Here is a 13,611-nt window from a genome sequence, read left to right as displayed (position 1 = left end):
ATTGAAAGATTCCTGGAAACAAATGAAAATGAAGAAATATCTTACCAAAACCTCTGGGATACCATGAAATCAGTTTTAAGAGGGGAATTTATATCTCTACAAGCACACATAAAGAAAATGGAAAGATCACAAGTGGAGGCCTAACAAATCACCTAAGAGAGCTAGAAAGAGAAGACCATCAAAACCCCAACTTTAGCAGAAGAATCCAAATCACAAAAATAAGAGCCCAAATATGAGACACAGAGGACAAAAATATCATAGAAAACATCAACAAAATAAAAAGCTGGTTCTTTGAAAGAATTAACAAGATTGATGGGCCCCTAACCAGAATGACCAAGAACAAGGGAGAAAAAGCTCAAATAAATACAATCAGAAATACAAAAGATCAAATCACAACTGATCCCGAAGAAATACAAAAGATTATCAGAGATTACTATGTACACATATATGTAAACAAACTTGACAACCTATATGAAATGGAGAACTTTCTGACATCACATAACCTCCCAGGTTGAAACATTGAGACACTAAATAGACCAATAACCCAGGAAATTGACTCTGTCATACAAAAACTACCTACAAAAAAAGCTCTGGACCGGATGGTTTTCCAGCAGAATTCTACAAAACGTACAGGGAGGAGCTGATACCAATCCTACTGAAAGTATTCCAAGCAATTGAGAAAGATGGACTTCTCCCCAAATCATTTTATGAAGCTAACATTACACTGATACCCAAACCGGGCAAAGATCCAACTAAGAAAGAGAACTATAGGTCAATATCCCTGATGAACACAGATGCAAAAATCCTCAACAAGATTCTAGCAAATCAGATCCAAAAACACATCTCAAATATCATCCACCATGACCAAGGAGGCTTCATGCCCAGGATGCAGAGCTGGTTCAACCCTCGCAAGACCATAAATGTAATTAAATACATCAACAGATGTAAAAGCAAGAACCACATGATTATCTCATTAGATGCAGAAAAGGCTTTTGATAAAATCCAGCATCCCTTCTTGATAAAAACCCTCAAACACCTACGTATAGAAGGAACATACCTCAAAATAGTAAGTGCCATCTACGACAAACCCACAGCTAACATTGCTGAATGGACAGAAACTGGAAACATTTCCCCTGAAAACTGGAACGAGACAAGGCTGCCCACTTTCACCCCTCTTGTTCAACATCATGTTGGAAGTCCTAGCTCAGACAATTGGACATGAGAAGGAAATCAGGGGTATCCTAATAGGAAAAGAGGAAGTCAAATCATCCCTCTTTGCTGATGATATGATCCTATACCTTGAAAATCCAAGAGAATCTGTCAAAAACCTGCTTGCACTGATGAAGGACTTTGGGAAGGTCTCAGGGTACAAAATAAATGTGCAAAAGACAGTTACATTCCCCTACACCGACAACAAGCAGGTAGAGAACCAAATAAAAAGCACCCTCCCATTCATAATAGCCACCAAAAAAATGAAATACCTTGGCATCTTCCTAACCGGAGAAGTGAAAGACTTTTACAACGAAAATTACAAAAGACTGCTTAACAAAATCCACGAAGACACAAACAAATGGAAAAATATTCCATGCTCATGGATAGGAAGAATCAACACTGTTAAGATGCCCATCCTACCAAAGGCAATCTACAGATTCAATGCAATACCCATTAAACTACCAACATCATTCTTCTCAGACCTGGAAATGACAATTCAGAAATTTTTATGGAAACATAAACGTCCACGAATAGCTGAAACAATCCTTAGCAAAAGAAACAAAGCAGGAGGTATCACACTTCCAGACTTCAAACTTTACTATAAGGCTATAGTAATCAAAACAGCCTGGTATTGGTACAAGAACAGGCATGTAGACCAATGGAACAGCATAGAGATTCGGAAGCAAAGTCTCAATTCTTCAACCAACTCATCTTTGACACTTCCAACAACAACCACTGGAGAGAGGAGAACCTATTCAGTAAATGGTGCTGGGAAAACTGGCTGACCACATGCAGAATATTGAAACAGGACTCCTACCTATCACTGTACACAAAAATTAACTCTAAATGGATCAAAGACCTGAATGTAAAACTTCAAACTATAAGAATCTTAGAAAGCGCAGGAGACACCATTATGAATATTGGAACTGGGAACCAATTCCTATTCAGAACCCTAAAGGCCAATACCTTAAGAAATAAAATAGACAAGCGGGACCTCATCAAATTAACGAGCATCTGCAAAGAGAAAGAAACCATCAAGAGAGCAGGGAGACAGCCCACAGAATGGGAAAATATATTTGCCAACTGTATATCTGACAAAGGCCTAATATCTAGGATCTACAAGAAACTTAAATGCGCCAAAAGAAAAAAAAAACTGCCCCTTTAAAAAATGGGCAAAAGACATGAATAGACACTTCTCAAAAGAAGATATACAGGCAGCCAACAGACACATGAAAAAGTGCTCAGCCTCACTCATCATCAGAGAAATGCAAATCAAAACCACGATGAGATACCACCTAACCCCTGTAAGAATGGCCATCATTTTAAAACAAACTACAACAGATGCTGGCGAGGATGTGGAGAAAAAGGAACGCCTCTACACTGCTGGTGGGAATGCAGACTAGTGCAACCTCTCTGGAAGACAGTGTGGCGATTCCTGAAAGAACTAGAAATTGACCTTCCATATGACCCAGAAATCCCCCCATTGGGAATATACCCAGAGGAACTCAAATCATTCTACAAAAAAGATACCTGCATACTCATTTATTGCAGCTCTTTTCACAATAGCAAAAACATGGAACCAACCATACTGCCCATCAAAGCTAGGATGGATTAAAAAAAATGTGGTACATATACACAATGGAATACTATACAGCCATAAAGAAAGACAAACATATGAACTTCACAGCAACGTGGATGGATTTAGAGTCTATCATACTCAGTGACTTATTAGAGTAACAAAGAACAGAGTACCCTATGTTCTCATTCGTAAGCGAAACTTGAACAATTATAATACTATAAGAAAGGGATTGGCAGTAGTGGGAAACTGCCAGGGGAGTGGGGATGGGATTGGCAGTTGAAGGAAAATTCCAGGAGAGGGTGGGGCACACCTCATCAACAAGGGTACCTACATAATGAACATTTGTATACCTAACCCTGAATTGTATGCCACATCTTTAAAAAATAATAATAATAAATAAATGGGGAAAAAATACCCAATCTGAAGAGAGAAACAAGATTGAGAGGAAAACAAAAAAAGAAAAACAGACCCTCAAGGTCCTACATAGAAATCAAAAAGCTTAAATTAATATCACTAAAGTCTCTGAGGGAGAGGAAAAAAGACTAGAGCAAAAAATATATTTTAAGAAATCATGGTTTTAAAAATCCCACATTTGGCCGGGAGCAGTAGCTCATACCTGTTGTCTCAGCTGCCTGGGAGGCAGAAGCAGGAGGACTGCCTGAGCCCAGGAGGTCAAGGGTGCAGTAAGCCCGGATCATGCCAATGCCCTCAAGGCTGAGCAACAGAGTGAGAAAAAACAAAAACAAAAAAACACCATAATGCTGAAAGATATAAATATAGATTCAAGAAACTGAACAAATCCTAAACACAACAAATTTAAAGAAAATTACATCCAGATATATCATAATCTGAATCACTGAAAATAAAATATGTAGAAACGTCTTGACAGCAGCTACAGATGACATTACACACAGAAGGAAAACAATTTGAATGACTGCAGATTTCCCATCAAAAACTATAGAGTCCTGCAAAATCTTTAAAATGCTGAATAAAAATTATTAACCCAGAATTCTATACCCACAAAAATATTCTTCAGAATAGAAGGCAATATAAAGATAGTCAGATCAAGGAAAACTAAGAAAACGCATCAGGAGTAACTCTGCTTGAAAAGAAATGCAAAAGAAAATCCTTCAAACTGAAGAGAAATTTATATCCTCAGATATAAATAAAGGACAAAATAAAGAGTAAATATCTGAGAAAAACAGAAAAGACAATTTTTCTCCTCTTAGAATATTTAAAATATGATTACTTACTTAAAGCTAAATATATAACTTTGACAGTGTTTGCCATATATTTAGATGTGATATATGACAATTATAGCAATAGTTGGGGGAAAGGATAAACGGACCTATATGAGTCTAAAACTCCTTAATTTTTCCTATAGTAGTATATTACTAACTCTGAGTAGACTATAAAAAGTTAGGTATGCATACTGTGATCACTAGCACTCTAGCATATAACCACTAAAATAATAATATAAACACATATACCAAAGGGCAATAGAAAACTAAAATGAAATGCTAAAAAAAAGTTCATATACATTAAATGTAAACAGCTCAACAAACCAATAAAAAGACAGAGACTGTTAGATTGGATGAAATAAATTATACACTGTTCTTTCAAAGTCAAGACTGTTACATCATACAAACAATAAACAGAAGAAAGCTGCAGTAGCTACTAATATCAAAGAGACATCAATGTAAAAACTGTTACTAAAGACAAAAAAGGGAAGTTATATTATGATGAAAAGGTCAATTCACTAAAAAGAGATACCATCCTAATTATATATGCACCTACTGAAAAAGCTCCAAATTACAGCAAGCAACCTTGATAGAAGTGAGAGAAGATGAATCCATAGTTACAGTTGGAGACTTCAATACTCTTTTCTCAGGAATCAATAGAACCAGTGAAGAGAATAGCAGTAGGGATACAGAAGACCCGAACAACACTAGCAAACAACTTTATCTAATTGACATTTCTGCAACTTTCCACTCAACAGCAGAATGTACATTCTCTTCAATTGCATATGTAACACTAAGATACACCAAATTTTGTCCAGAAAATAAGTGACAATAGATTTTTTAAAATAGGAATCATATAAGAAATGTTCTTTGAACAAAATGGAATTTAACTAGAAACAACAGAACAATTTCTGGTAAATCTCCAAATATTTGAAATTAAACAACACAGTTATACATACCCACGGGTCAAAGAGGATGTCTCAAGGTAAATTAGAAAGTGTATTGAACTGAATGGAAATGAAATCATAACATACAGAAATATGTAGGAGGCAGCTAACGCAGTGCTTACAAGAACACATATAGAATTAAAATCGTGCTATACATGCTTTCATTAGAAAGCAAGAAACATCTCAAATTAATAACCTGAGCTTTCACTTAAAGAAACTAAAATAAGAAAGATTAAAATCGAAGGACTCAGCAATCAATAAAGCTGAAAACAAGAGCAAAAGAAAAAGATAACAGGAATCAGTGAAACCAAACACAATGTTTGAAAATATCCTTGAAAAGATTCATCATATTGATAAATGCACAGCCAGAAAAAGAGAAAGAAAATAATAAACTACCAATATCAGAAATGGAAGAAGAAATATCATAAAAGAGAGATTTTTTAAATATTTGGTTAGCTTTACATTCCTGTGATAAATCCCACGTGGTCGCAATGTACTATGTTCTTATAATGCTGGACTAGATCTGCTAATATTCTGTTGAAGACTTTTGCTTCTGTGTTCATGAGAGATGCCGGTCTTTTCTTGTAATATCTTTTGTTTCTTAATGCTAGCCTTGTAACATGAGTTAGAAAGCATTCCCTCTGATCCTGTTTTCTAGAAGAATGTATGTCAAACTGGTATTACTTCTTTCTTAAATGTTTGGTAAAATTCAGCAATGATGCCATCTGAGTCTAGAATTTTCTTTGTGGGAAGGTCTGCAACTTGAATTCAATCAAATTTAATAAATATAGGAATATTTGTTTTATTTCCTTTTGAGCTACTTTTGGTAATTTGTGTCATACGGGGAATTGGTCCATTTCATCCAACTTATCAAATTTATGGGCACATAGCTATTCAGAGTATTCCCTTATTATGTTTTTAAAGTCTGCAAGCAACTGGAAGTTGAAATTAAAAGAAATACTACCAATTACAATAGGATCGAAGAACATGAAATATTTAGTTATAAATCTAAAAATATTATATACATCATCTGTTTCCGATACTTATAAAACACTGATGCAAAAAAAAATCAATGAAACCCCATATATATGAAAAAAAAATACTACATTGAAGAATCAGAGAATTCAATAGTATTTAGATGCCAGTTCTCCCTAAAATGACTAACTGTGTCAATACAATCTCAGTCAAAATCCCAGCAAGATTTTTTTAACTAACAAATTGATTCTAAAATTTATATTAAAAAAATAAATGAACAAGAATAACCAAGTAAATTTTCAAAAATAAGAATACCTTGGGGGACTCTCACCATCTAATTTCAAGATTTCCTATAAAAATATAACAATAAGGGGAATTCTCAAAAGGATAGACACATGGATCCCTGGAACAGAATAGAGTCTAAAATAGAGATATCCAATTAATTTTCAAAAAAGATATTAATGAAAAATATACAGTCTTTTCAACAAATACTCATTTCATAATGATAAAGGGGTCAATTTTTCAGGAAGACATAATCCAAAATTTTAAGCACCTAATAACAGAGTTTCAAAATAAAAGAAGATAAAACAGGTAAGATGTCAGGTAGAACTAGGTAAATACAAAACTACAATTGAAGACACCTGTCTCTCAATAAGTAATAAAAGTAGACAGAAAATCAGAATGGTTTTAGAAGACCTGAACAAAACTATCAACTAACTTGACATAACTGAAATTTATACAACACTCCACCACCAATATCAGTACACACATACTCTTTTCACATGCACGGGGACCATCTACCAAAACAGACAATATTCTGTCCAGTAAACTTCAAGAAATTCTAGTCATATAGCCCTATATATATGATACATTGTGTTTATATTAAACTGAACTTTGAGTTAAAGAAAACTCCAGGTCTAGAAGGCTTCAGTGGTGAATTTTATCAAACACATAATGAAGAAATAATGCCAACCCCATACAAACTCTTCCAGCAAATGATCAGGAGAGTTCTAGCTCATTATATGAGGCTGGCATTACCCTAACACCAAAACTAGGCAAAAATTACAAGAAAAGTGCAGACCAACATTCCTCATGAACATAGATACAAAAGTTCTAAATGAAACTTAAACAAACCAAAACCAACCAATATATAATAAAGATACAACATTTCAGATGGAGTTTATCTCAAGAATGTAAGGTTGGTTTAACATGCAAAAATTAAGTATGTAATTCACCATATTAACAAATGTAAAAAGAAAAATCACATGCTCTCAACAGACATAGAAAACGTATTTAACACAATCCGATACCCACCATTAATTTTTTTTAAAAATCTAAGCAAACTAGAAACATAAAGGAACTTTTCCAACATGATAGGCATCTAACAAAAACTTACGGATAACATCATACTTAATGGCTAAAGACTGAATATTTTCCCCCTACATCAGGAAGAAAGTTGACCACTTTCACTAACTCTATTCATCACTATAATGAAGGTTCTAAACAGTGAAATAAGGCAAGAAAATATAAAAGGCATCTAGATCGCAAAGAAAGGAGTAAACGTATCTTTATTTGCAAACTACATAGTCATCTATGTAGAAAATCATAAGGAATCCATAAAAGCCTATTACAAGTCATCAGTGAGCTTAGTAAGACTACAGGATACAAGATCAATACTGTATACAAAAATTTGGTGCATTTCTGCATGACAGCAACAAACTATCAGAAATGCAAAGTTCAAAAGTACCATTTACAAAAATATCAAAAATATTACTTAGGGAAAAATCTGACAAAAGAGGTAAAAGGCCCATCTACGGAAAATTAAGAAACATTGCTGACAGACTAAAGAAGAACTAAATAAACTGGGAGATATATACCAGGTCAGGAAACTTAACATTGATAAGGTGTTAATTTTCCCCAAAATTGATCTATAGATTCAACACAATTCCAAACAAAATCCTAGCAGGCTTTTTATAGATAAGCTGATTCTAAAATTCCTATAGAAATACAAAGAACTTAGAGTAGCCAAAATAGTCAAAAAAAAAATTAAAAGACACTCCCTGAATTCAACACTTAAAAAGCTACAATAATCAAGACATTGTTATATTGACATACAAACAGATACAGAAATCAAAACAGAGTCTAGAAATAAATATACAAATATGGGAACTAATGGTTTCAACAAAGTGCAAAGCTACTTTAGCAGAGAAAGGACAGTCTTTACAGCAAATGATGCTAAAACAATTGAATCTCTCTGTGCAAAAAAAAAGAAATGAAGTTAGATCCATACCTGATGCCATATATAAAAATTAACTCAAAATGGACCATAAACCTAAATGTAAAATCTAAAATTAAAAACTTCTAGAGAAAAAAAAAATGGAAGAAAATCTTTACCAACTTGGTTTGGGCAAAGTTTTCTTAGATACAAACAAAAATCCATGAAAGAAAAAAAAAAGATAAATTGAAATTCATCAAGCTTAAAACTGTTGTTCTTTGAAAAATACTGCCAAGAAAATGAAAAGACAAATCCCCACACAGAGAGAAAATATCTGCAAATAATATAACTCATAAAAAACTAGTATCCAGAAAATGTAAAGAACTCAAAAAAATCAATAAGAAAAAAAATGTTTAATGTGCAAAATATCTGAATAGCCTCCTATTAAAGAATATATACAGATGGCAAGTAAGCACATGGCAAGATATTCAACATCATTAATTATTAGGGAAATGCAAATTAAAACCCAATAATATACCACTCACCTATTAGAATCATTAAAATTTGAAAGACTAACCATAGCAAGCATTGGTTTAGGAAATGAATTAACTAGTACATTCATTCACTGTTGTTGGAAACCTAAATGACACAACCACTATGGAAAAACGTTAGTCGGTTTCTCAGAAAGTTAAACATACATCTACCATATGATTTAGTCATTCCACTCTTAGGTATTTTCCCAAGAGAAATGAAAGCAAATATCCATACAAAGACTTCTCCATGAAAGTTCATAGCACCTTTACAAGGAATAGCCAAAAATTGGAAACAATCCAAATGTCCATCAGCAGGTGAGTGGATAAATTGTGGTGCATCCACACATTGGAACACTACTCGGCAATAAGAAGAAATAAACTACTGATACACCATTAATAAATCTCAAAGCAAATATGCTGGGTGAAAGAAATCAAAGAAAAGTATATAACGTGTGATTTCATTTACAAAAAATTTTAGAAAATACCAACAACTCTGTAGTGAGAGAAAGCAGATCAGCAGTTGCCCTGGAAGAGGAAGAGGCAACAGAAAGGAAAGAGAGGGATTACAAAGCAGGCAAATGGAAACTTTAAAATGTGATTGATATTTTTATGATTTTGATTTGTGTGTTTCAGAGACAAATACATATGACAAAGCCTATCAAATTGTAAATTTTAAATAAATACATTTTGAATTGTGCAGGTTATGTCAATACATCTCAATAAAGCTCTTAAAAATAATTTAAAGAAAAAATTATCATTACAGTTGTAATTAAATACATTTTGAAAGTACTAAGAAGGAAAAACAGTGCTATCAGAGCAACATATAATAGGGGGTAACCTAGTCTGAGGATTCAGAAAAGTCTTCTTTAGAAACTTGTATTTAAGCTAAAACTTAAAAGCTGATCAGTAATTACTGAAGCAGAGATCAGATAGAAAAGGGGGTTCAGAGAAGTAATAGTGTGTATAAAACGCACTGAGGCCAATAGGAATGTGACACTTTCAAGGAATTTTAAAAGACCAGTCGATGCAGAAGAAAGGAGGGCTGAGTCTAAAGTGCTAAAGGAAACAAATCATGCAGACATATGTTCTTGAAAACCACACTACTATAAGTAACCTACTTTATCAATTTAAGATCTTAGAAACATTCCATGTAAATTATTTTAAATTCCTATTACGTGATTATATATTTTAATAATGTAAAAATAATCCATGGATATAAATTATCCATTACAATCTTACTTTGAAATAAAGACTTGGGGATAGGAAACATGTCATTTAACTTTATAGTTACTATAGTTTCCCAACTACTGTAAAAAGAATGCCAAACATATATGTATTTATAGATGCATGCATACTTTTAATAGTAGTTTGTGAAAATTGTTTACATATTTAATCTTGCCCCTTTTTGTTTATAATAACAACCTAATTCCTGACACTATATCTTCATTTTGCTGTCACTAAGAAATAGAACACTTCCATTATATGTGTGAAATTATAGTATCCAAGTCTGAATTTTAAAGCTATACTAAGAGGTTTAAAAAAAATTATCTTATAGTTGAATAAGATGTAATAGATGATTTAGGAAAATATTCAATAAACATGTTTATAATAATAAATTCATATTTATAAATAATTCACAATATAGTGAGATATTTTCTAATCTCAGAGCATTAATTTAGGTTATTTTGTTTACCTAAGAGAATTAGAAGTCATAGGTTCCAATGTCCCATTAGCAAGAAAAGTCCATGTTTGAACACAAAATACAAATGCATATAAATACAAATCTCAACTACTCTATAAAAATAATCCTAAAGAACTCACTTCTAAAAGAGAATGTAATTCAAGTAGATTACAGCAAAATGTTTTCTTGACTAACATTACACTAAGCTACCCAAACAAATACCATTTGAATTAGTCAATCATACCTTTGATTATTATATTTTAAATACATTTTATTATTATCAGTCCTAAATCCCTTAGTATAGCTTTACCTGAAAATCAGAGTTCCTTTTGTTTTACCTGTGTGAGGAATGGTTTGTAATTCTGAGTGCTTTATTCTTTTCAAATCGTAACAGAAGACTGGAATCAATGCTAAGAGAACTGAAGTGCCACTTCTGATACTATATTTGCTTCTGTATTTCTTCCCCCAATCATCAATCTTCCATGCTAAAGAACATGTGAAGAATACTTTTATTCCCTAGTGAAACCCCTTTACTAGGAAAAAGGCTAAGTTACCATGGAATCAACCAATTAATTTTGACACCTGCTTACCAAGAATGATCAATCATTTCTGAGGTCTGTTTGTAAGGTTGCTATCCTTCAGTTTAGCAAAAGATTTTCAAGATAATTAGTAAAGTGAGAATTTTTAGTTAAAGTCATCCCCAGATGTGATATTACTTCAAATGCCAGATAAAACAAGCCACTGTCTTCAAATAAACCTTTCATAGTTTAGCATTTACTTTACCAAGAATTATTTTCCTCTAAATATGATCTTTCTCTTTAACAGTACCAACATTTTCTTTATCCCTAAGAGAATGCATAATAAAACAGATAGTTACATGAGTTATATTTACTCTAACAGCTTGTATTCCACAGAGAAATGAAAAAGCATTTACCAATAGAGTACAATGAATCCTTGGAAATAACAGCTTGTAAGGAAGTGATGAACATCAATGGTTAGTTCAGGTTTTATTGCTATTTAAGTATATCTACATCAAATATCTATTGTTCTTTTATTCTCTAATGTATTTTGCTTATGAATATCATCTCTCATTTTTATTTAACCTAGCTTTAACTTGATTTGTAATCTTTCTTACTAACTGGGACAACATCTGAGGTCACAGGATGCTGATTCAGCTGATTAACAAGTTCCACTACCTTAAAATGTAAATATAAGCTTCTAAGGACTGCAGCAATTTTTGTCCTTTTTAGACAAAAGGAGCAAATCCACCCACACAACGGCCAATATCCCTAAATTGCACATAAATCAGGCAATCTATTTATGTATAAAATATGTTAAAAAAAATTGATGTGGCTTTTTTCACTGTTGACTGCTAGATAAAGAGGCTGGCTGTTATTGTCATAGCAAAAATGTAAGAACATTTAAGTAAAACAAAGTCTACTAACAAGCACAATCGATTATCTCTTCCCTTATCTTGAAGCACTTTTTAAACTTTTAATTAGTATCTCTCCCAAATTTTAAAAAAAAGTGTTCAAAAAACTATGCTACTGTACTATCTTGTTAAAGTATGAACCCTGAAAACATTTTAACCTATTGCTAATAACAAATTTTATAAAACTTCACTTTGAGATTTCCCATTCAAAAACCTGCTGCAAATTCATCTAAATAGTAGACACTACCTAAAATTTTAAAGTGCCATTTTAAAAGCATACACTTTTTCATTAAGTTTTAAAAGGCATTGTTTTAACCGGTGTCTAGAATCCATTAAAAAGGTAAGCCATATTCTTACCTTTGCCTTGGAGTCCAAGAGATTGTTCATCTAGATTTTTGTCAATAAATATTAGTAAATGACTTCATATTAAGTATCTAGAAGACCAAGAAGCTGACTTTCTTAATAACTGCTATCTGCAAAGTTATCAGAAGGCTACTTCAGTGGCTTCAACTGACTTATCTGCTGTTCCCCCAGCAGGGAGAAAGTGTCTTTACCTTAGTAAAGCAAACTCCTTAAGCATCTTGAGTTTCAGAAAGGCCAAAGTGATGTCCCCACACAATAGCTGATGGTGAATTAACCAGTTAGAAAAATCTATTATCCTCACCACATAAAAACGTCCAGGTATTTCATCCTTTTATCTAAAGTCACCTTTGTATTCCTCAATGCAAGACCGTCCTAGCAAATCCAACATGGCATATTCGCTCAAAGTACACACACTCTGGAGTAAAGCTGGCTGATTTGGAATCACATCTCAGCTCTCAACTACCGTGTCATCCTAGGCAAGTTACTTAAACACATTGCCTCGATTTCTCTCTGTAAATCCAGTATAAGTCTAGTAACTCATAGAGTTGTTGTGAGGAATAAATGAGATAATCGATGGAGAGCCCTTCGAACAGTGCTTGGCACACTGCAGGTCCATCACAAACTCTACTCATGATGACAACTACGCTTATGAATTAAACTGCTAGCAGGGGTCACCTCTAGAGAGAGGAGTAGGATGGGAGAGGAGAGAGGTACTGGTAGACTGTAACTTTGAACTGTAACACTTTTGTCTTTCAGTTTTTCACAATGCGCATGTATTTCATGAGTTACTTGCATAATTTCTGACTTTAAAACACTGTCCTGACAAAATGGTGTCTGGCATCAAAACTGATTGAGAAAACGTTCGTGCTGAGCAGGGGATCAGAAGTCGCTGCGGACCACTGGAACGCTCGGGCAGGCTTCGCTCCACGATGGTCAGTGCTCCGCGCGGAGCCGAGGGGCCCCGGGCGCCCGGGGCTGGGGGGCGCAGCGCCGGCCCCGCTCCTGCCCGCTCCAGCCGCGCGCTGCGGTTCCTTCCCGGCCGGCCCGGGGATCCGAGGCGCGGCGGGGGAGGCCGCGACCGCAGCGGGGCAGGGCTGAGGTTCGGGACCCGGCGAAGGCACTTACTTGAACCTGCCCTGGCAGTGCTGGCACTGGTCCCCCACCCAGCCCGGGTCGCAGAGGCAGGTGGAGTTGACACAGCGGCCCGAGAAGCAGGAGCCGGTCCTCTCGCACGGCTTGGACTGGGACACCTGCGCGTAGAGCGCCAGGTAGAGGAAGCCATAGCACAGCAGCCAGCTGTTCCCGTCCAGCGGCCAAGAGGAGGCGCCCCCGCCGCCGCCGCCGCCGCCGCCGCCGCCCGCCGGCCGAGCCCTCCACAGCCCCGGGGCCGCCGGCTGCGGGGGACCAGTGCGGGCCCGGCCCCCCGGCTCCAT

The 13,611-nt window shown here is 35.0% G+C and overlaps 1 protein-coding gene across 1 annotated transcript in view; it reads right to left on the bottom strand.

Annotated features, from left to right (window-relative positions):
- Window positions 1–13,611, bottom strand: part of ATRNL1 (attractin like 1) — an 83,452-nt gene extending 69,841 nt beyond the window's left edge. The window contains exon 1 of the mRNA XM_008063409.1: window positions 13,304–13,611. Within this exon, the coding sequence (XP_008061600.1) occupies window positions 13,304–13,611 (308 nt within the window). The remainder of the gene's footprint in view (window positions 1–13,303) is intronic.

Source organism: Carlito syrichta, unplaced genomic scaffold (genome assembly GCF_000164805.1).
Source record: "Carlito syrichta isolate Samal-C Ts95f unplaced genomic scaffold, Tarsius_syrichta-2.0.1 Scaffold306834, whole genome shotgun sequence".
Taxonomy (NCBI): domain Eukaryota; kingdom Metazoa; phylum Chordata; class Mammalia; order Primates; family Tarsiidae; genus Carlito; species Carlito syrichta.
Note: the sequence above shows the minus strand (reverse complement) of the source record. Positions and strands in the feature narration are given on the sequence as shown.